Consider the following 24,997-nt stretch of genomic DNA (forward strand, 5'->3'; position numbering starts at 1 on the left):
GAGAGAGAAATTCTGACTGAAATGTGTTCCCTTGATCATTTCGAAGTGTCAGACCTTGTTGCAATTCTTCCTCAGCTTCCCAAACTGGCTGTCAAGAACACTTGTTTTATCTTCAGGCCAGAAGAGTTTCACAAACACCAGAGCTTTAAATTCCACTTCTCTCATACACTTAAGACATGACTGGCTTAACTCTTTCATATTTTCTTTGCCTTAACTGTTGGGTTCTTATTTCTCCATTTGGTTTGAGGGGACTGTGTCTCTTCAGTAGCATACATGAGAAAACTTTATACTGGTAACAAACATTTCCCAAGACTTTATGATAGTTTGGTGGCAGCTATGATCAAGAGTATACAATAAAAATCAACTGAACTTTTTTTTTTTTAAAAAATCACCTGTTGATTATCCAACAGTGATTAGTGGACAAAGGTCTAATTAATTTGTTACATAATGCATAAGACTGGATTTTCCATGAAGGACAAAGTATGTTTTAGCTCATTTCACTTGACCTCTTTATTTTATTCATCAATCTATGCTGAATAATGGACAGATGAAAAAACTAGTAATTTTTCAGTTTTTTTCTTTGATGCAAAATACTGATTTGTTCTCCAGAGGACTGTCCACCAAGTACACAGGCGTGGGTAGCTCTCCACCCTTCAGGTTTTACTTCCTTGCTGGATAGCAAGCTATTCACTTATGTAAAACTGATTTTAATGTTTTAGTGTTATTGGCTGCATTCTGACTGTGGCAGGGTGTCCTCACCATATTTTATTACCCTCCCTACTTGATGTCTCTATTCCTAACGCATTACAGAACCTCTGCATTCAGCATGCAGCAGTGATTTCAGCATTCAACATGATTTCTTTCCAATGTTTCCCAGTTTTTCTTTCCTGATCAATGTGTCTATTTTCTACTTTTTCCCCTTGTGCTAGCAAGCAGGAAGGCAAGAGTCACTGGGAAAAACTGGAATCTGGTCTGTTTCTTTGGACAGTGTTTTCTTTTATACATTCTTCCTTTCTCCCGCCTGCCTCACCATGGATTACATAAATATCTTCTACTTTCCCATGAATAGTTTGTACATCAGTCATAGTGGCTTTTTTGAAATGAAAATCTGATCGCAAAGGCCCCTTTCTCCTTGTTAGACTTCAGTGACTTCTCACTGGTGAAGGGAATCAAGCTCCAAGCCCTGCACTGGCACCTGCCCACCATGCTGTGATCCTGTGTGGCTCTGCAGCTACCCAGCCACTCCTGAACTGCCTTTGGCCTGTCGGTGGATACTCTTGGCTTTGCTCCTGCTCACTGCCCTGCCTCTCTGCCTTCCTTCCCCAGCCCTTCTGCTTTGTGCTTCTAGAGCAATGTTACCACCTCCTGTTTCCATCTAGTACATCTCTGGAAACCATTATCCCAGGTTCCAGTGATGGCACCCCAATAATGGCTATGGACCTTTTATAAATCACTGTATCTCTTAGTGTTTTATTTTCCTCCTCTGGAAGTAGGGCAATAATTGAGGTTATCTCCCTATTTTTGTGGATAAAAGCATGTAAGTCATTTGTCAGGTGAGTACCTAATGAAGCATTTTTTTCCCATTAAGTTTATTGGTATATTTTAGGTATATAATACAGTTACTTCCATCATTGGAATCTTGTACCTGTACATGATGTATCTTAGTTCTTATTTTTGCCCCATTCCCCTGCCCTCCCTTCACCTCCTCCACCCTTCCCGATTTGGAAAGACTTTGTTTCAATTTTTTCCTTTTCTCATATTTTTTCTTTTCCCTTCTTTCCTTTCTCCTATCCCTCCCACATCCCCTACTTCTTTAGACCTTTTGTTCCTATTACACAATAGCAATTATACATTTTTTTAAAAAAAATTACAGTATCAAGATTTAGAGGACATTACCACAGATATTACAGAATTTAAAAGGATATAGAAACATATTACAAAAATATTTTTTGAAATAAATTTGACAACTTTTATGAAGTACCTTGGAAGACAAATTAATGAAACTGATTCGAGAAGAAATATAAAATTTGAATAGCACCTATTAAAGTATACTCCTAGGTTGAAAACCTACCTATATGACAACAACAGGCTCATATACATTTTAATTGATGAATTATATCAAACATTTAAAGCAGAAAGAGGAAGGAACACTTCTCTCCTCATTGTAGGAAATCAACATTGTGCTAATACTAAAACTGGATAAAGATAATAGAAGAGAAAAACATGAACATAGATAAGAAATTTGTTTAACAGAACAAACTATTAGAAGTCAGATCTGGCAGTATGTAGTAAGTGGTTTTATTATAGGGATGGCAGTATTGGTTCAGCATTGGAAGATCCACCCCCATAAGTCATCATTTTAATGAAGGAAGGGAAGATGCCATATGATTCTATCAAGTAGTTGCAGCAAAAGTACTGGACTAAATTCTACAGCTGTTCATAGTAAAAGCTATCAGGAGACTAGAAGTAGAACAGAACCTTCTCAACAGATCAAAGACATGTACTCCATACTTCCAGCAAAAGCACTTTATATGAATGGAGAAGATACAATGCTTTCTCCCTAAGGTGGGGAACAAGGGCAGATATGCCTACTCTTCATCTGTCCATTAGACTTTGAAACATAGTCCTAAACCAAAATAGCCTGGCAATAAAAATAAAAAAATAGCATAGGATTGGCAAGGTAGAAGTAAAACCTTTATATGTAGATGAAATAATCATCTACAGAGAAAATACTAAGAAATCTCTTGGCTCCCCTAGAACTTGTATTTGAATTTAGCAGGATTAGAAAACACAAGGTATATATAAAACTTCAGGTCTATGTATAATTGCTATAAATGAAGAATTGGATATTAAAATTCAGAAGTTATGTAGGAGTACAAAGGACCTAGAAAAGTAAAAATAAAAAAAACAGTGTTGGAAGATATTTATTACCTAATTTTAAGACCTCCTCTAAAGCTACAGTAATCAAGGCAGTGTTGGCTTAAGGAAAGACATATAGACCAATGGAATAAAACAGAGAATCTAGAAATAGAATCACCCATATATGGTCCACTGATTTTTGAAAGATTATTTAACATTAACATTTTATAGAACATAAACTCAAGAGCAGAGGAAAAGATAATGTTTTCAACAAATGGTACTAGAACACCTGGTATCCGTATATAAAAAATTAACCTCAACCCTTTATGTCCATACATAAAAATAACTTGAAAGGATCTATGAACTTAAATATGAAAGACTAAAACTATAAAACTTTATGAAGAAATTATAAGGGAAAATATTCACGAATTTAGGGTAGGCAAGAATTTCCTATGATACAAAAAACATGATGTAAAAAGAAAAAAATTGATAAATGAGATTCCATCAAAACTTAGAACTTTAAAAGACATTGTTAAGAGAATTAGCAGCAGTCCTTAACCAGAACATATTTATAGTACATATAACCTAAGACCAGAATATATAAAGAACTCTTACAGCTCATTAATAAACAACCCAATTAAAAAGTAGACACAGGTAATGGGGAAAAAAATAAGAACTAAGATATATCATGTACAGGTACAAGCACGCAATGATAAATGTAAATGTATTGTATACCTAAAATGTACCAATAAAAGAATTTAAAATAAATGATGAATGCTGCTACAGAGTGCTATCCAATAAAAAGGCAGGGTCATAAAAAAAAAAGTAGACACAAGAAGATGATAAATAGCCAGTACAGCACAAGGAAAGGTGTGCAACATTAGAATCAGAAAAATACTAATCAGTACAATAACAAGATCGCATTATACACTCATTAGGGAGATTAAGTTAAAAGTTTTGAAAGAACAAATGTCAGTTTAGATGTGAACCAGTTAGAACTTTCTAATACTTCTAATGTGAATGTAAAATGATGAAACCATTTTGGAAAACAATATAGAAATTTCTTGTATTGCTGCTAGGAACAGCCAGGGATTTAGCTCATTGGTACCACTGCCTGCCTTGCAAGTACAAGGTCCTGAGTTGAATCCCTGGTACCAAATAAAAAGAACCAACAGTTCTATTATTCAGATTTTACTTAAGAGAAATGAAAACACATGTTTGCAATAGATCTGTATGTACAGGTTGACTGTCCCTTATCTGAAATTCTTGGTACCAGAAGTGTTTCAGATTTTAGTTTGAAATCCAGTTGATCTGCAAAGAGGATAGCTACTCCTGCTTTATTTTTGGGTTCCTGTCACATGGAGTATTGTTTTCCACCCTTTAACTTTCAGTCTATGAGTTTCTTTTTAAATTAAGTGTGTTTCTTGTATGCAGCATATTGTTGGATCTTGCTTGTTGACCCATTCTGCCAGTCTATTTCTTTTGATTGGTGAACTGAGACCATTAACATTGATAGTTATAACTGATGCATCTTGCATTGTCATGGCTTTTTCTTTTTGTTAGATTCTTCCCCTTTGCACTTAATTTCTTGTTGTGCCTGATGGATTCATTCTGCTGGGCTTTCTGGGGTTGTGGTCCTTGTTGTCTTTTCCTAAGATATTGTCTAAAATTTTTTGGAGCAGTGGATTGATATTCATTAAGTTCCTAAGGTGCTCTTTGTCATGAAAGTATATTATTTCTCCATCAATTTTGAAAGATAATTTTGCAGGGTACATCAATCTGGGTTGGAGGCTGCTTTCCTTTAGGGCTTGAAATATGTCACTCCAAGCTCTTGTTGCCTTGAGGGTTTGTGTTGAGAAATCTGCAGTGATTCTGATGGACTTTCCTCTGTATGTGATTTGTTTCTTTTTTCTAACTGCTTGTAGAATTTTGTTCTTCTGTTGGGTTTCTGGAATGTTAACTATTATATGTCTATGTGTAAATTGTTTTTTAATCATGGCTAGTTGGAGTCCTATATGCCCCCTTATCTGTATGTCAAGTTCTTTTCCCCTGCTTGGGAAGTTTTCTGTCATCACTTCTCTGAACAGTTTTTTATGTCATCTTCATTCTCTCCTGTTTCTTCATTGACTCTGATCAGTCTTATATTATTCTTTGCATCGTCTAGTAGCTGCTGGATTGATTTCTCATGGTCCCTTACTATGTTGAAGAAATTTTTCTTTACCTGGTCACTAATTGCCATCTTATCTTCTATATCTGAAATTCTGTCCTCACATTGGGTCATTCTGCTGCATAAACTTTCAATGGAGCTTTTAATCTCCTGGAAATCTGTTTGCATCTTTTTTATGGATTCCATTTGTTTCCTATGTCAGGATTCCATCATGTTCTTTAGTTTGTCTACTTTTTAAAATCTTTGTCTGCTCTAGACTTATTAATCATGCCTTGCAATATGGGCACAATTTCTGCTGTTATCTGAGAAATTATTTCTGATTTCATTTTTTCCAGATCCTCTTTTGTTGCTAGTTTAGGGAGTCCAGATGGTTGAGTATCAGATTGTTCCATCTTCTTTTCCTTTGGGGTTGCCTTAGGTGATCTGGAAATCTGGTTTTGAGACTTGTTTATGTGTCCTCTCATTTCAACAGTTGCAGTCTGCTGTGCCTTTGTTGAGGCAACTTCTTGCTCACTCACTGGTCTTCAATTCTCAGCAAGCCACAGAGCTGCCTTTTCTCTGCTGCTCACCAGTACACTAATTCCTGGGTTTAGAAAGGTGGCTGTCTGGATCCCTGAGCTGACCTGTTGTCTGAGTGGGCTTCTGGCTGGGGCCTGTGTGCACTTGGGATGATATTTAGGTGTGCCACTGGCTAGGGCACCCATGTAGCTGTTGTCTGCGAGGGCCTTTGACTGCAGCTGTGCATCCCAATCTTCCTGTTGTGTGAGCAAGCTTCTGGCTAGGGTCTTATGCACTTACTGATGGTATTGGAGTGAACCTCTGGCTATTGCTTGTGTGCCTTTGTAGAGCTCTTTTCCGGGTAGGCCCTTGGCTTGGGCCAGTGTGCCCCAGCCTCTGGGGTCGGGACAGAGCCCTGGATGGGATCTGCTTGCAGCTGTGCTGCTCTGGTCCACACTGCTGCTCCCCCAACTAAGGTGGTCTGGTGTGCCTTTATTTCAGAGATTTTCTTCATTTTTCCAGTGGGCTTTAATTTTCTTCAATGAGGTCCTCTTTTTGTTGTTCACCTCTATCTTCTCAAGCTCAGAACAATGTCCTTTATGACCCCTGCAACTCTGCAGTGTGGATCCAGGTAGTGGCTCAGCACAGCCAGGGAGGGGGTGTGCTGGCACACATGCGGCTCCCCTCCTTGGTGCTCTGGGGAAGTAATAAGGTAGCCTGGGAGACTCACCTCCTCAGCCCTCTGGGGCAGTGGTACGGTGCCCTAATGAAGCATTATGACTAAATCTATAATGTTGATGAGACATTAACATCACATTTCAGTTAGCTTAAGAGTAGTAAGAAGGTAAAACTATTGTATTAAAAGAACATAAATAGAAAAAAACCATTCCAAAGCCAAATATAAATAATTTTGGGCTTAATGATTATTTAAAATCAATCATTTTCTGTTCTTCTTTGTTGGTTAGGATAATCAACACATAGTTTTTGAAATTCAAGATTATAAACAAAATGGCTGTAAATCAGTTAATAGTTATATCAGAAAGAAGGAATGTAATAATAAAAGTAGACATTATATAATGACTCAGTTATTGTTGCAGTCCCAGTTAAATATTTTTAAGGGTTTTACTAAATTTAAAATTATCAGGATAATTCTTTTTTGAGATTAAGCAATTAAAAGAATGAAAATTTGACATTTCACAAACTCTGATGATTCAGATAAATACTGTGTCACTTCACCTCAGTATATTAAAGACTGCTATGTCCAGGACCAGTTACTTGGGTTTGACATTTGAAGCACTAACAGGGTCTGATCCTACCAAAGCCTGCTTAGGTTTTCAGGAGATTACCATGAACAGGAGAAAGGAGGTGCTTTCTGCTATTTCCTGGAGTGCTATTTAGTACTGTGCTTCTATTTATAGCAATGGGATTGGGTGGCTGGAAAGAGTCCCAGTGCTATAACAGAGGATTTTATACTTGGGATCAGAGTGTGAGACCTGAGATTTAGTGAAGCTGTAACTTTAAATAAAAGCTTGGTCCATTCTTGAAAGTCTGGAGAAATGTCAAGAGGCATCTTCTAGCTCCCAGCAGCCACAACTGGGAGTCTTCCTGTGGCCAAGTCAAAACTGTTGGCCTCACTGAAATTGCTCCAGTACAAGACCCTGTTGAAAGGGAATGGAGTCTAGCATTTCTGTAGCCCTGAATTTCCCAGGGCAATGGAAGAAATAAGGAACATTCTGGCCAGTCTGGTCTTCTGGTGTCCCTAATGTAGCAGCAAGAAGAGACAGTGAATGCCAGAAAGGGGAATTTCATGACATATTATTGCTCTTCCCTTTTCTTTGTTTCTTAGTCTGTTTCTTTCCTGCTTATTGATAACTTTCTTCTTTGTTGATGGCTTTATGTGTATATGTATTGCTCAGAAGACCCGTGCAATAATACAAATTCCCACATAGAAAAGAATCTCCCTTCTCTTAGGAATCAGTCATTGTATTGCAAATTACATTAAAATAATAACATCTGGTGAGATGGCATTTTTTATGAAGTCCCTGTGCAATGAGATTATTAATATTCACAAGCATGCACAATAGTTTACATTCCTAGTATTATGCCATCTATAGATGGAGCTACTTTTACAATGTGTCTGCATAGGATTTGTTGATTTTCCTTTTGAACTTTTAATTAGAGGCCAATATGTGAGGGAGGAAATACAAATTTAACTTAGTTTGCTTTCTGTGAAAGCTGGAAGTAAGTTTGGCCATTCATTAAATAAATGTTTAATGACAGTGTATGCCATCTGCTAAGCCCTGAGAGAGTTTATGAATGATACAACATGGATAATATGTGGCTTTATACTCAAAGCACTCACTGTTGGCCAAAGTAGCTTCCATGTTTTTTAATGACAATCAAATCTTAATATTTACACTTGGTAACATATACAAGTATATCTATTATCTGAAATACTATACTTTATGCATTGTCTATCTATTTAAATGAAATTTAAATATTGATTTCTCCTTGTTTCTACTCCTGATCAAATCCTGGGCATCTTTTCTGTGAAGCTGAGTCATCCAATGGTGGCTATTCCTGAACATGAAACTCTTGATTCCAAAGAGGTAAATGTCAGACACAATTGGAGATCTGGCTCTGCATCTCTATGTGAAGTGGTAGAAATAATCCAATCTTATTTTTTAATGATAAAAAATTATGCCTTCTTCTCTCTTTTCTTTTTTGGTACTGGGGATCAAACTCGGGTCCTTGTGCTTGGGAGGCAGATGACAGAACCACTGGGCTAAATCCCCAGCCCTTCTCCCTCTTTTCCTTCTTCCACCCCACCCTTCTTTCTTTCTTTGTTTCTTTCCTTCTGCACTGGGGACAGAACTCAGGACCTCATACTGAGTTACATCCCTAGTCCTTTTTTAAAATTTCATTTTGAGACTGAGTCTTGCTAACTTGCCGAATCTGTTCTCAACACTATACTCCTGCTTCTGCCTCCTGAATAGCTAGGGTTTCAGATATGCTCTACCATGCCCAGCCATAGGGTTTTTTTGAAAATTCTCCTTTCATTGTTACAAATGCTATATCATAAGAAGAAAAACAATTATCTGTATGATCTAAATTTATATTCATCAAGAGAAAGGATAACTGAGCAATTTCTTTTCTTCTACATCCTTCAATAAAATAGAAACTTCAAGAAAAAAAGTGAAATTTAAAGGACTTGTCTTTAGGAAGGGAGTGGGTAGCTCATACATTCATTTTAGATAGGGTCACACATGAAGTATGTTTAACATCTATGTCTCCAAATTTAGACAAAACAAGCACAAACCAAAGAGAAGTGGAAATAATAAAATTTCAAAAGCTTAAATTTTCCTTTTCAAGGAATATTGTTCACAATTTAGGACAGATTACACACTTTCCATAAATTGACATCTGTAACTTTTAAAGCTTCCATCATATAAGACAGTCTAAAATGTGAAGGTATATTATGAATATGTGTGTATTAATATCCGTGACCATTTCTCTCCTAAGATAAAATCCTAAAACTAGGATTATTAGTTCTGAGTGCACATATGGTAGACTTACAGATGGACCACGGCCCTGAAAAAACTATAGCAAATCTTCCTCCTGAAGGGTTACGGTCTCTGCCTCTGTGTGTTCTCGTCACCATGGAGAGTTATTACAACAGGCAGTTTAGTGAGAACTATGTGTTAGAGATAGTATTGGGTACCAATGTTCACAAAATATTTCAAATTGAGTGTTTTTACTATTCCAGTTTTGCAGATGCAGAGGAGTTTTACTGAGGGTGAGGGAAATCATTCCATGGTGTGAAGTCAAATACCTAGGAAGGATTTACACAAACTCACAGGTCTGACTGCCTGGAGTGTCAGTGCTGCAGGACATATCATCTGTCATAGCTAAGAGTTCATGGAATTTGTCTCTCTAAATGACTGTGCAAATGTCATCATATGTAAAATATTGTATTTGCGAATTTAAAAGAAAGGTAGTGCCTGGCATGGTGACATGCCTGTAATCGCAACACCCTGGGAGGCTGAGGCAGGAGTATCAAAGTTTCAGCCCAGTGTGGGCAGCTTAGGGCGGGCCTGTCTCAAAATAAAAAATAAAAAAGGGCTAGGGATATAGCTAGTGCAAAGGCCCTGGGTTCAATCCCCAGCACCAAAATGGAAAAAAAAGAGGAAGTTATTTTTCATTGTAATTGCATTTTAAAAGTGATGTATTTTTTTTTTTTTGTCTTTTTTTGGTCTATTTTGTTTTTGTATCATGGTATGCACTTATCTACTAAAATGGTAATATTTTTACTGAGTAGTAAACTTGCTTTATGGTGATTTTTTTATTGAGTACTAAACTCTTTATATATTAAAGATATTCACTCTTTGTCAAATGTTACCTCTTTCAGTATACTGGTGGCAAATTGTACAAAAGTGAAAAATTTGGCAAATATATGTCCCAAAATAAGAAAATGATTGAACACGTGTTAGATATTTCAGATGGATATAAAAAATAACAATCAAATGTGTTTAATTCAACACAACAATTCTGGATAAGTTCACATACCCTATGTCTACACAATAGCAGTGTTTTTACATAATAAAAGAAAATCAGTTGCTTATTTAAATAACAAAAGCCTTCAGTTCAGATGATAAATGTGGAATTGAGAACTTCTGAATGTTAGGTGATTCAAAAGACTGCCTGTTGCCAGAGAGAATAAGGTATACGTAGTATTTGAATTTTTTTTACATCAATTATTGCCACTTTGTAGACAAAACTTAAAATTAAGCTAGTGGATAAGATTGCCAAAAAATGAATCAGTTTGGAATATATAACAAATGTCATAAAAGATGCTAAAGTTTAACAGTTATGAGAAACAGGAACTGTTAATATTGTGAAAAAATTGAAGCAAAACGCCTTTTTTGTGCTTCTGCCATGCTATGTGTTATTACTTAGTAAAACTGGCACATTTTGGAGCAATTTATAACTTTGTACAACTCATTATGCTATGTGGTCAAACTGGAATATTGACCCATATGTTTCCCAAAACCTTTTTCCTATATTTATTTGCCCTACAAAACTTCACCCAAGAAAAAAATTTCTTTTCTAAAAGAGCGATTCTGGTCTTATGCTGTATGGTGTAGTAGAGTGGACCATTCCAGTTATACACCTGGTACAAAGGAAGAATTGTGGAAGAGGTCTTGGCTGGGTCTCAGAATTTTTCCTTGGTTTTTCTTTTGCTTCCTAAAGATAGCAGTTTGCCTTCTTTACTACAGATTCTCATTTTTTGAATCCAGTGATGCAATTTGTGGATAATTAGCTTTTAAAAGCAAATCAAATTAATTAAATACAAATAGATCTTAGGTTTATCTGATTTGACTCTCTCATCACTTTTGTAACTCAGTGATTTTTAAAGTTCCATTGAAAGGAACCAAATGGAAAGATCAGTTGTACTTGTCACCTAGTTCAGGGTTTACAACTCTGGCTGAGCATCATAGTCACCTGGAGGGAAGGCTCTGCTCCAGGCAATGCGATGGGGAATCTGGTGAGGGCAGAGGCCTTGGCAGGCATGAAGTCTTCCCAGGTGGTTCAAGTGTGCCTCATCTCAATTTATAGTTCTTTTACTGGCAGTCTAGAGTCAGTAAAATCAGCTATTTAATTTTGAAAAAAATAAAAAGAAAGTGAGAGCAAGAGGATCATTTAAAAAATTGTTTCAACAAATGCTTTTAATTACTAAATATTTGGGTCATATATTCCTATCCAGTGGCATAAACTTATAACTTGTACTTTAACTTGTGTTGTATTAATTTTGAGAAATCTGTTATATGTTGAAATTCACTTTATTTTCAAATCTAATACTTTCTATTTTCCTTGGGATTCTGCACAAGGATTGGAAACTGGCCCAGGCTGAGGCACAGCACTTGGTGCAAGCTGTCCGGGGGCTTAGGGTGTTCCAAGCAGTGCTTTAGTTTTACTTTATACAACACATATGAAAGTCCCACTTGGGCACTGAAGAACCTATGTAAACAGATGTGTTCCCAAGTAACTGATTTGACCTTTATGTCTGATGACTCAGGAATTTTCAAAGAATGTTTCTATCATATACTTACCTGTTCACACCAATGCAGTAATCTCCAAATAGATGAATATTTAATGCCACTCAAGAAAAGCGTATTCCTTTCCCAGATAAATGATTTCTGATTGCAGTTACTTAGAAGAATATTGAATTTAATTAACAGTAATGATTTCTGATTGTACTTACAATGTGCTAAGAATTTGTCAGGGACATAGGTCTTTGATCTACAACCACTCCAAGACACATTTCTGTTCTACAGGATGAGTTGTAAAAGTTGTAGTAGAGAATTAGATACAAACACCTCTTCCTGTCACCTGCTACTTGTAGTCCCAGGCCTATCTTCTCTTCAACTTGAAGGTCAATTAACTTCCAAAAACCATGATCAGATGCATTTGATTCCGACCTCTCAGATTTACTTGTTATTAGCACAACTAGCTACTCATAAAACACATCCTGGGCAAATTGTTCTCTTGTTTTCTTACTCTTTTTCTTTGCAGATTTTGATAAATATTTAAGGGTGGTCATGATTATAATTTTGTTAGGAAGGTAATCATGAATTGCAATCAGGCTATAGGCTTATTTGCTACTTTGTGCTATATAAACTTTTCATATTTATTTTATTTTGAATTACAGAACCCCTGCTTATGTCTAAGCTTCTTATAAAACAAGGTTATTCCTCACTTTCATTTTGTTCATGGAAGTCACTCTCACTCTCTGGTTTAATTCAAGCATAAAAAAGGAATTATCAAGAAGACTAGACTCACTTTTTTCTTTTCAGGCAATTTCCAAATAAAATTATTTCTCAAAACCAAGCTTTGGTAAATCGTATGTTGCTGAGTTCAAAGTTTTAATCTTAGGGAAGAACTTGGAATCTGGATTATTGCCTGATGATTAAAAGAAAGTTCATATACTTTAATATACAACTGACTAGAAGGCCAGGTAAATTTCTTATAAAAATAAAGCCAACTAACACAAGAACCTGAAGAAATAGTCACTTTTTCCAGGTATCTAGAAGGATATTCCCAACTCTAGATTTGACAAAAATAGACTCATCAAAATTTTTTTATGTCATTTATTTCTGTCCTATGCCTCAAGCCTGTTTTGGAGAAATACATCATAATAATTTTTCTGCAAATTTAGAAGTCCTCTTTAAAAGCTAATAGACAAAGAAAGCATTTTATTACTGAATAAGCAATAGACCAGAATGTGATATGCATCATAGAAATCCACTGAGATTGCAAATACAAGAAGAAATCTCACCTTTCATAAAACCAGAGAGATACAATCCATTATATACATGTTCTCAAGATAAAATAATAATTCAGTTCATCCCCAACTAAGAGGAAGTAATGTACCACTTATAAGACATTCTTCATCCTGAATTCACTTGATAATTTGAGTTTTACACAAAGGAAAACAAAACATGTCTTTGGAACAAAAGGTAGGCATCAGCTGAACTTAGAGCTTTTTCTTGCTTGGGATGAGGAGACAGAGACATTATGTTCCTTGAATGTTAACATTCCAAGGATGTGGTCCCTCTACGCCTACCCCAGTACTGGGGTTTGAAACCAGGGCCTTCACACTGACCTACACTCCCAGCCACTTAATAATTTTTTTAACTTTGAGATTTGGTCTAAGTCGCTAAGTTGCTCAGATTGGGCTCAAACTTGTGATGGCTAATCCCTGTTGAAATACTAACAGTATATTTCACAGAACTAGAGAAAACAATACAAAAATTCATTTTGAACAAGAAGAGACCCAGAATAGCAAAAGCAATTCTAGGCAACAGAGACATGGCAGGGGGTATCACAATCCCCAACTTGAAACTGTACTACAAAGCCACTCTGATAAAAACAGCATGGTACTGGCAAAGAAACAGACTTGAGTATCAGTGGAATACATTAGAAGATGCAGAAACAAGTTCAGACATACTCAGCTACCTCATCTTTGACAAAGGAGTCAACCATCCTCACTGGAGGAAAGATAGCTTACTTAATAAATAGTGTTGGAAAAACTGGATTTCAACCTGCCAAAGATTAAAACTAGACCCCTATCTGTCACCATGCACTAAACTAAATTTGAAGTGGATTAAAGATATAAATATTAAAACAGAAACACTAAACTTGCTGGAAGATAAGTTATGTAGAACTCTCAAAGACATTGGCATAGGAAAAAACTTCACAAACAAATCCACAGTAGCATGGGAACTAGCAGAAAGAATCAACAACTGGGATCTCATCTTATTAAAAAGCTGCACTGCAAGAGAAACCACCAACAAAGCTAAGAGACAACTTACAATGTGGGAAAAAATTTTTACCAGCTGTTTCTCACACAAAGGTCTACTATCTAGAGTATATAAAGAACTGAAAAAAATCAAAACCCCCAAATATGAAGAACTAATTCAAAAATGGGCATCTGAAATGAACAGACATTTCTCAGACAAAGAAGTAAAAGCAGCAAATAAACACAAGAAAAAATGTTCAACATCACTGGTCATTCGAGAGATGCAGATGAAAACAATGCTGAGATTCCACCTCACCTCAGAAAGAATGGCTGCTATTAAGAAATCAACTAATAGCAAATGCTGGGAGGGTTCTGGGGAGAAAGGAACCCTTCTTCATTGTTGGTGGGAGTGCATACTGGTTCAACCATTGTGGAAATCAGTATGGAGATACCTCAAATAACTAGGATTAGAAGTCCCATTTGACCCAGATATTCCCCTGCTGGGTATCTTCCCAAAAGAATTAAAAGAATCATACCACAGTGATATATGTTCACCCATGTTTCTAGCAGCACAGTTTGTAATAGGTAAAACGTGGAAAAAGCCCAAATGCCCATCAACTGGAGACTGGATAAAGAAGATGTGGTGTGTATGTGTGTGTGTGTTTTTTTTTAATAAAATGGAGTACTACTCTCCATTATTAATGAGAAAGTAGAGACATTTATAGCTAAGTGAATGTACAATGAGGCCATACTCTTAAGTGAAATAAATAGGACACACATGTGTAAATACTGAATAGTTTCTCTGGTGTGAAAAACTAAATGTAAATGAGGATCAAAATGTATAATTGACATTGTGAAATAGGAACAAAAGGTCTAAAGGAGTAGGGGGAGTGGGAAGGGTAGGGGAAAGGAAAGAAGGGAAAAGAAAAAATATGAGAAAAGGAAAAAAAAATGGAAACAAAGTCTTTGTAAATAGGGAGGGGCAGAGGGGTTGAAGGGAGGGCAGGGGAAGGGGGAAAAAATAAGAACCAAGATACATCATGTAAAGGCACAAGTTCCCAATGATGAATGAAACTGTATTGTTTACCTAAAATGTACAAATAAACTTAATGGAAAAACAAACAAACAAACAAAAAACTTGTGATTGCTAAGCTCCCAGGAGATGGTTCAGAAGCCTTTGGGAAAGACTTTCCTGGGCCTGAGAAAAAAATTCATCCAGTCTTCTCTCTCCTTCTTATCCCTGCTCTCCATTTCCCTCTCCCCTCCCTCCCTCCCTCTTTTCCTTCCTTCCTTCATTTCTGGTGATTGAACCCAGGGGATTTGTACAGAGCTACATCCTCAACCCCTTTTTAAATTTTGAGACAGGATCTCACTAAGTTGCTATGTTGCCCAGGCTGGGCTCAAACTTGTGATCCTTCTCCCTCAGCCTGTCATCACCATCCCTGGTTCCATCTAGTTCTCCAAAGGTTTTATAGACGCTTCAAGGAGAGGAGAAAGTACTTAGGATGGCAAGTCTTCTAGTGCAAATGCTCAAAGAAAGAGGAAGAGGAGGGAAGCTCTTCATTTATATTTAACAGGGAGAGGGAACCTCTTATTTTTAATTTCCATTTGTCTTCACATGTGGCCAGTCAGTCTAGAACTGAGATTTGAGAGACTCTGACACTGAAGCAACCACTAGAAAAAAGAAACAGTTCTCATTTTTCTCTTCTAGGAGAGAAGAGAAATTTTCTCAGTCAAATTTGCTGTAGGGCAGATGGGAGTCTGACAATTTTAATTCCTCCTTCAAACTCAGCCAATAGATTACCGTTAGATTTTACATTTAGTGAATGCTAAAGTTGAGTTAGTGGACGGATATATAACTCCTCTTTGTCATACCTTGGGAAGACTATTTCTAGATTTTTTTCAACTGAAAACAAGTAGGAAGATCAAGGTTAATACCTCTTTGGAACTCAGATCTTATAAGTCTAGCCCCAGACTCAATATTGTACTCTCCATAGTCCTTCTGCTTCCAGTTTCTATTATGGTATCTTTATAGGACTTTAGTTACTGAATATTTTTTTTTTTGGTACCGGGGATTGAACTTGGGACCTTGCACTTGTGAGGCAGGCACCGGAACTACTGAGCTAAATCCCCAGCCCAAACATTTTGTAGATAAAAAATTCCATAAATTCCAATACCTGAACTTATGTTTTTATATCAAAGTTAATACATGCATAAACTACATTTAAAATCTTTCCAAAAAAAAGTTAGTAATGGTATGATATACATATTCCTTGGAAATAGCTTTTTGTTCTGGATACATGATATCTGGCTTCATGTTTGCAAGAACATAGCATATATGTAAATAATTTAGGGTTTCTTTGGTAGTAAAGACTATGCATGTTGATTTTTCATTTGATAGGAATGAAAAACCACTTCACACAGCACATTCTTTTAAAGAATACTTTCTGTACCTTTGGCATAACATTTCACAAGACTCCACTCTCACAAGTTAATGCTAAACAACAAGAATAATATTTGGAATTTGACTCTTCAGAATTGTGATTTTTCTAAGTGTTTACATTCTTTCTTATTTGTATTTTCTTAAAACCCATAAAAGTGAGTTGTTCAGTTGGCATTAAAATACTGAGACTTACTTGCCAGGCTGCTAGTCTGAATATAAGAATTTATTTATTTCATGGTCTTCATCTTTGTTAATGTTTACCTTTGTTTTTTGAAGTTATTTATCTGATTTGTGATTGCCAAAGAGAAAGTCCTCATAAAGTGTACAATGATGACTTTACCTATGATAGCACAACAGCTGCTGATTTATAGTGACAACTATGACTGTGATCTCCCACCTGGCATGGGAAGCATGGAGAGCCGTGCTGAGTTTGCCAGCGTGGTCGGTGGCCAAGGACTGCTTACCTATCCTGCTTCATGTAATTTCATTTTTCAGATATTATAAAAATAGTATTTTAAAGGGAACTCACAGGAAATTTAGTCCAATACTTTATTTAATAGGACAATCCTGTCTACAGCATATACACTATATACCTCCCGTTTAAGCTTTTCAGATGACTGAGAATTTACCATCCCACAAGCCAGACTCAATCTATCCTTTGGTGTGACTAAGACAAACTAATCACTACTCAAACAATAAAACAAATAGAAAACATTGAATGAGCTTGTGATAATTAACCTTTTGCATTGATTTCATTATCTGTAAAATGGAGTTGAAGGATTGTGATGATAATCTTCATGTGTATAAAATGTTCAGCATATCAGACACATAGTCCTTTAAGTGTTAGCCAAATGATGATTTCTTTAAGCCTCTTCTACTGTTAACTACTATATGTAGGTTCTCTCAGGAAAATCAAAATAATAGTATTTTTAATTGTTAGAAAAATCAGGGAAGAGGTGTAATTTAGTCACTTCCTCCCTTCATTCTAAGGCTGTGAAGAATCCCAAATGACGAAAACTACAGTTCACTTATTTCACGACTGATATTTCTATGGCCAGAGCCAATCTAGGCTACAGTAATGAAGCTACACTCTGGTTTTAGTACTTTTTCTCCACCTCCTCCTTCTAATTTAAAAAATAAATGAAGTTTACATCGAATGAGGTATAATGTATTCGTATTTCAAATGCTGCTCAGTTTCCTGGCTGTTCCCCGCTTGGGTTTTCTTTCTGTATTGTGTCTTACACATGGACCACACTCCCCTGTGCAGCCAGCTCTAGGCCACAGGTCTCCCAGACCACTGGATCGTCCCTCATGGCCCTTCCTAGTAGAAGGCAAGGAGTGGAGAGTACAGAAGGCACTGGTATTTTGGAACACTCCATGGTTAGCCATGAGATGACCCTACCCATAAGAAGTGCTGGTCATTTCCTCCCCTAGTGCATTGTATCACAGTGTCCCATCAGAGTGGCATTTTAGAAATAAATTCTCTTCTCATTTTATTTCTCATGCTTTCTTTTATACTTTTTTGTATAGTTTGACTTCATAATTTCAAATGCCCATCTCCAGTCCATTAAGTTGAGCTTATCTGGTCCAGATGGTCTAACCCTATCAGATAGGAACACACAGAGACTAGATGAATAAAGAAATCACTCCCCTACAACAGGGCAATGTCTATCAACACGTGAAGACAAAGCAAGCTGTTTTTTGCTATCTTTGTCTTTTGTAATTTTCTATTTTGCAAAAGTGGGGAGTTAATCCAATTCCTATTCATTTTACTTCCTTGTTTGAGATGTTACATTTCAGGGAATGATGCAGTCACTGCTAAAGGAAAGGTAAGGCAATAGTCACATAATTAAAGGTCAGGGCTGTGGGTGGTACATGGCACACTCTTCCTTAAAACTGTACCTGCCAATCCGTCCTGACACTCCCAGCTCAGAGGAAGGGGCTTCTGAGCCGCTGTCCCACCGCTCCCAGCTCAGAGGAAGTGAGCAGCACAGATGCGAAAAGCACCCCCCACCCCAGGTCAAAATGAGAAGACACATAAACAAGTCACAAAACCAGACTTCCAGATCACCTACAGCAACCCCAAAGGGAAATGAGATGGAACATTCTGATACTCAATCACCTGGACTCCCTGAACTGGCAACAAAAGAGAATCTGGAAAAAAATGAAATCAGAAATAATTTTTCAGATAACAGCAGAGATTGCACTCATAGTGCAAGACATGATTAATAAATCTAGAGGAGCTGAGGAACATGATGGAATCCCAACATAGGAAACAAATGGAATCCATAAAACAGATGCAAATAGATTTCCAGGAGATCAAAAACTCCACTGAAAGTTTTTGCAGCAGAATGAGCCAATATGAGGACAGAATTTCAGATATAGAAGATAAGATTGCAATTAGTGACCAGGAAAAGAAAAATTGCTTCAAAATTGTAAGGGACCAAGAGAAATCAATCCAGCAGCTTTTAGATGATGCAAAGAAGATTAATGTAAGACTGATTGGAGTCAACAAAGAAATAGGAGAGATTGCAGATGCCACAAAAAAATTGTTCACAGAAGTGATGGGAGAAAACTTCCCAAGTAGGGGAAAAGAACTTGACATACAGATAAGTGAGGCATATAGATTCCAAATAGCTTGATCAAAAAAAAATCTACACATAGGCAAACAATTGTTAAGATTCCAGAAACCCAACAGAAGAACAAAGTTCGACAAGCAGTTAGAAAAAAGAAACAAATCACACACAAAGGGAAGCCCATCAGAATCACGCCAGACTTCTCAATGAAAACCATCAAGGCAAGAAGGGCTTGGAGTGACATTTTACAATCCCTAAAGGAAAACAACCTCCACCCCAGATTGATGTACCCTGCAAAACTATCTTTCAAAGTTGATGGAGAAATAAGATACTTTCATGACAAAGAGCACCTTAGGAACTTCATGAATACCAAACCACTCCAAAAAATTTTAGACAATATCTTAGGAACAGACAATGAGGATGACAACCCCAGGAATCCCAGTAGAATGAGCCCACTGGATGCAACAAGAAATTAAATGTAAAGGGACAGAATCCAACAAAAAGAAAAAGTCATGACAATGATAAATCAATACGTTTGTTATAACCATCAATATTAATGGTCTCAATTCAGCAATCAAAAGAAATAGACTTGGCAGAATGGGTCAAGAAGCAAAATCCAACAATAGGCTCCATACAAGAAACACACTTAATTCAAAATGAAACTCACAGACTGAAAATTAAAGGGTGGAAAACAATACTCCATGTGACAGGAACCTGAAAAAAAGCAGGAGTAGCTATCCTCTTTGGAGATCAAGTAGATTTCAAACCAACACTGATTAAGAGAGACAAAGAAGGACACTACATCCTTGTAAAGGGAGCAATCCAATAGGAAGAGATGACAATCATAAATATCTATGCACCAAACACTAGTACACCCAACTATATAAAACAATTACTAATGGACATGAAAAATCATATGTGTACTAATACAACTGTAGTGGGGGACCTCAATGCCCCACTGTCACAAATAGATAGATCATCTAGACAAAAAATAAGTAATGAAATACTAGAACTCAATCGAACTCTTGAACAAATGAACTTAACATAGGTTTACAGAGTGTTCCACCCCACAAAATCAGAATGATACACATTCTTTTCAGCTGCACATGGGTCACTCTCCAAAATAAACTACATACTCGTGCACAGAACATGTTTAAGTAAGTGCAAAGGAATTGAAGTTATCCCTTTTATATGATCAGACCATAGTGCAATGAAATTAGATATCCCTAGGAAAAGAAACTGGAAAAATTTCATAAACATGTAGAAATTGAACAACACACTTCTGAATAACAAATGGGCCAGAGATGAAATTAAAGAAGAAATCATACAGTTCCTTCAATTAAATGACAATGCCAATACAACATATCAGAATCTATGGGACACAATGAAAGCAGTCTTATGAGGGAAATTCATAGCAGTGAATACATATATTAGAAAAACACAGCAAGCCCAATTAAACAACCTGATGCTGAACCTCAAGCTTCTAGAAAAAGAAGTGCAGGACAAACCCAAAGCTCATAAAAGGGAGGAAATTATAAAGATCAGAGCAGAAATCAATGCAATGGAGATGAAGAGAACGATTCAAAAAAATCAATGAAGCCAAGAGTTGGTTCTTCGAAAGAATAAACAAAATTGACAAACCCTTAGCCAAACTTATCAGAAAAAGGAAAGGAAAGAAAAATCCCAAATCCATGCAAATAGGAATGAAAAGGGTGAAATCACCACAGACCCAGCAGAAATCCAGAGGATCATCAATATCTACTTTGAGAACCTATACGACAATAAGATGGAAAACACAGAAGCAATGGATAGATTCCTAGATACATAAGAATTACCAAAGTTGAATGAAGAAGACCTAAAAATTCTAAACAACCCAATATCAATCAATGAAATTGAAAACATAAACAAAAACTTACCAACTAAGGAGAGCTCAGGTCCTGATGACTTCACTGCTGAATTCTACAAGACATTTAGAGAGGAACTGTTGCCACTACTGTTTAAACTCTTCAATGAAATTGAAAGGGAAGCAATACTCCCAAATTCATTCCTGCAAGCAAACATCACCTTGATCCCCAAAGCAGAGAAAGGCCCAACCAAAAAAGAGAACTATAGCCAATCTCACTAAGGAACATAGATGCAAAAATCCTTAATAAGATACTGGCAAATAAAATGCAGAAGATCATCAAGAAGATCATACACCCTGATCAAGTGGGAATCATCCCAGGGATACATGGATGGTTCAACATATGCAAATCAATCAATGTAATACAATATACCAATAGAGCCAAGGACAAAAACCATATGATCATCTCCATAGATGCAGAAAAAGCACTTGACAAAATCCAACATGCATTTATGATTAAAACTCTACAAAAAATTGAAATAGATGGTCTCTACCTCAAACTGATAAAAGCCATCCATGAAAAACCAACAGCCAGTATCACACTAAATGGTCAAAATCTGAAATCCTTCACACTAATATCAGGAACAAGACAAGGATGTCCACTATCACCACTCTTGTTCAATATAGTTTTGGAAACATTAGCCATGGCAATTAGACAATAGAAAGAAATAAAAGGAATAAAGACAGGAAATGAAGAAGTCAAATTGTCATTCTTTGCAGATGACATGATACTCTATATAGAAGACCTCAAGAACTCCACCAAAAGTCTTCTAGACTTAATAACCACATTCAGTAGAGTAGCTGGATACAAGGTCAACACTCAAAAATCAATAGCTTTCCTCTATGCGAACAACAGACTCAGAGAGAGAAATAGGGCAAATAATTCCTTTCACAATAGCATCCACAAAACCGAAATACCTAGGAATCAGCCTAACAAAGGAAATCAAAGACCTCTTCTCTGAAAACTATAGCACTCTGAAAAGAAAGACTGAAGATGATATCAGAAAATGGAAAGACATCCCCTGCTCCTGGGTAGGAAGGATCAATATAGTGAAAATGGCCATACTTCCAAAACTGCTATATAGATTCAATGCAATTCCAATTGAGATCCTTGAGAAAACAATTCAAAAATTCAATTGGAAGAAGAGACCCAGAATAGCAAAAGCAATTCTAGGTAACAGAGACATGGCAGGGGTATTACAATCCCCAACTTGAAACTATACTACAAAGCTACTGTGATAAAAACAGAATGATACTGGCAAAGAAACAGACCTGAGGACCAGTGGAACAGATTAGAAGATGCAGAAACAACTCCAGACACACTCAGCCATCTCATCTTCGATAAAGAAGCCAAACACCCTCACTGGAGGACAGATAGCCTCTTTAATAAATGGTGCTGGAAAAATTGGGTTCCAACTTGCCAAAGATTAAAACTAGACCTATATCTCTCACCATGCACTAAACTAAAATCGAAATAGATTAAAGATCTAAATTTTAAAATAGAAATGCTGAACCAGCTGGAACAGAGGTTAGGTAGAACGCTTGAAGATATTGGTATAGGAAAAGATTTTATGAAGAAAACCTCAGTTGCCCATGAACTAGCACAAACAATCAACAAGTGGGAACTCTTCTTATTAAAAAGCTTCTGCACAGCAAGAGAAACCACCAGCAGTGTGAAGAGACAACCCACAATGTGGGAAAGAAATCTTCACCTGCTATTCCTCAGACAAAGGTCTACTATCTTGAATGTATAAAGAACTTTAAAAAAAGCAGACCTCCCAAATTTAAAGACCCAATCTGAAAATGGGCATCTGAAATGAACAGACATTTCTCAGTCAAAGAAGTAGAAATAGCAAATAAATATACGAAAAAATGTTCAACATCACTGGTCATTTGAGAGATGCAAATGAAAACAACACTGAGATTTCACCTCACTCCAGAAAGAATGGCTGCTATCATGAAATCAACCAATAACAAATGCTGGCGGTGCTGTGGGGAAAGAGGAACCCTGTTCCACTGCTAGTGGGAGTGTAGACTGATGCAACCCCTGTGGAAATCAGTATGGAGATACCTCAAAGAACTAGGACTGGAAGTTCCATTTGACCCAGCTATTCCCCTGCTGGGTATCTTCCCCAAAGAATTAAAAGAATCATACCACAGTGATATATGTCCACCCATGTTCATAGCAGCACAATTTGTAACAGCTAAATTTGGAAGCAGCCCAAATGCCCATCAACTGGAGACTGGATAAAGAAAATGTGGTTTTTTAAAAATAAAATGGAGTACTACTCAGCCATAAAGAATGAGAAATTAGAGACATTTATAACTAAATGGATGCACATTGAGGTAATATTCTTAAATGAAATAAACAGGGCACACATGAATAAATAGCAAATAATTTCTCTAGTGTGAGAAACTGAAAGTGTAAATAAGGACTAAAAGGTATAACAGATAATGTGAAATTGGAAGAAAAGGGGCAAAGGGGAAGGGAAAGTGGGAAGCGTAGGGGAAAGGAATGAAGGGAATGGAATTAATATGAGAAAATGGATAAATGGAAACAAAGTCTTTGTAAATAGGGAGGATGGAGGGGTTGAAGGGAGGGCAGGAGAAGGGTTAAAAATTAGAACCAAGAGAGATTATGTAAAGGTGCAAATTTCCAATGATGAATGTCTTTATATTGCGTACCTAAAATGTACCTATGATTAGAATGAATAATTGATAATATGAAATAGGAAGAAAAGGTCCAAAGGGTTAGGGAAAGTGGGAGCGGCACGGGAAATGAAAGAAGGGAAAGGAGATATTATGAGAAATGGAAAAAATGGAAACAAAGTCTTTGTAAATAGGGAATGGTGGAGGGGGTGAAGGGAGGGCTAGGAATAGGGAAAAAATAAGAACCACGACGCATCATGTAAAGGTACAAGTTCCCAATGAGAAATGTAAATGTATTGTATACCTAAAATGTACGAATAAAAGAATAAAAAACAAAAAAGAAACCCAGTGGCAGAAAAAAAGACAGGTAAAAAACAAACAAACAAACAAAAATATACCTGCTCCTCAGAGCCACTGTGGCCCTTGGTAGGTGGCCAGAATTGCTCTGCAAGCTCCTAAGATATTGGAATATGACGTGAAGAAATAGATCTAGGATTTTGTTTTTGCTATTATTTATATAATACAAATGCAAGTAAAAAAGAGTAGGAACAAATTTTCCTGGTATAAACCATTTTTTACATGAGATGTTATGCCCATATGTGAATGTATAAACTTCAGTTTCATTTATTTCTGAACATATTCATCTCCAGTAACCTATTATTTTTTCTTATTTTGCAGCAGTGAAGTTGGAGAAGATGTGAAAGCTGGCAGCTGAAGTGTTTTTGGAATGCTGGTGCTAATCACTTGGTAGATTTAACTTTTATTTTTTCCAGAATGAGTGCATCTTTTATGAACTGCAGTGAAACAGAGGAACTAAAAAAAGTTTCCTGCAGGCACAAAGCATCACAGTACTCCACTAACCCCGGCATAGAAGGGATTTACCTACTGCATCTAGCACCACTGTTCAAGCCTTTAATGCCTTGGATTAAGCTGACAGCAATACTAACCTGCCCCTGTCTTCAGCAGCCAAATAAAGAACCATGGGTAAACATAGGAATGGCTGTGACTATTTTTCAACACTGGTTTTATTTAATGCATACATTACTAAGGGAATCAGCCTTTATTCCTCTTGTTTCACTTTTTACATGCTAGAAAAGTACAGTTACTTTTTAAAAGAGTTCCTCCCAGCTGGCAATGTGCACTAGGACTCAGGGTTCCACTGAGGGAATTCTGAAGAGAAGAAAATTGGTATTGCGCAGACACAGGCTGCTTCCCTGAGACTGCTAGGGCAAGGCTGTGTACTAAGGATATCCCAGGTGGTGTCCTTCATGTTGCCTGCCTATCAGCCACGTTCCGTTCTTGCCCCATTGTCATTCCCAGCAGTCAATCTCAAATCTTAGCCTTCTCTGGTGACTTCCTTCTTCGGGCCATCTGGGAAGCCCAGGATCACACTGTCTAAAAAAGAACCCACCATGAGTTCCTGGTAACAAAGGAGCCTCTGTGAAGCCTGCTACCTTTGCATATGGCTCCCATTCCCTATGTAGCCAGCTCTGAGCGATGGCCCCCTCAGATCATGGTTTCAGCTTCTCAGTCATCCTGCTCAGGAGATTTTCCTTCAGAAGAGTGCCTGGGCTCCTTCTTCCAGCATCTGCTTTAGATTGTT

General features: G+C 36.9%; 1 protein-coding gene across 16 annotated transcripts in view; it reads left to right on the forward strand.

The window, feature by feature from the left end:
* Nucleotides 1-24,387, forward strand: part of Mlip (muscular LMNA interacting protein) — a 297,907-nt gene extending 273,520 nt beyond the window's left edge. For 14 of the 16 annotated variants that reach the window (XM_087195995.1, XM_087195985.1, XM_087195993.1 and 11 more), the window contains 2 exons: nucleotides 8,080-8,133; nucleotides 24,073-24,387. In XM_087195995.1, the coding sequence (XP_087052121.1) occupies nucleotides 8,080-8,133; nucleotides 24,073-24,078 (60 nt within the window). In that variant the 3' untranslated portion in view covers nucleotides 24,079-24,387. The remainder of the gene's footprint in view (nucleotides 1-8,079; nucleotides 8,134-24,072) is intronic. The other 2 variants (XM_087195981.1, XM_087195992.1) reach the window with 1 other exon arrangement.
* The last annotated feature ends 610 nt before the right edge of the window (nucleotides 24,388-24,997 follow it).

Source organism: Heterocephalus glaber, unplaced genomic scaffold (assembly GCF_053883595.1).
Source record: "Heterocephalus glaber isolate CG9 unplaced genomic scaffold, H.glaber_assembly_v1.0 deba00001610, whole genome shotgun sequence".
In the NCBI taxonomy this organism is placed as follows: domain Eukaryota; kingdom Metazoa; phylum Chordata; class Mammalia; order Rodentia; family Bathyergidae; genus Heterocephalus; species Heterocephalus glaber.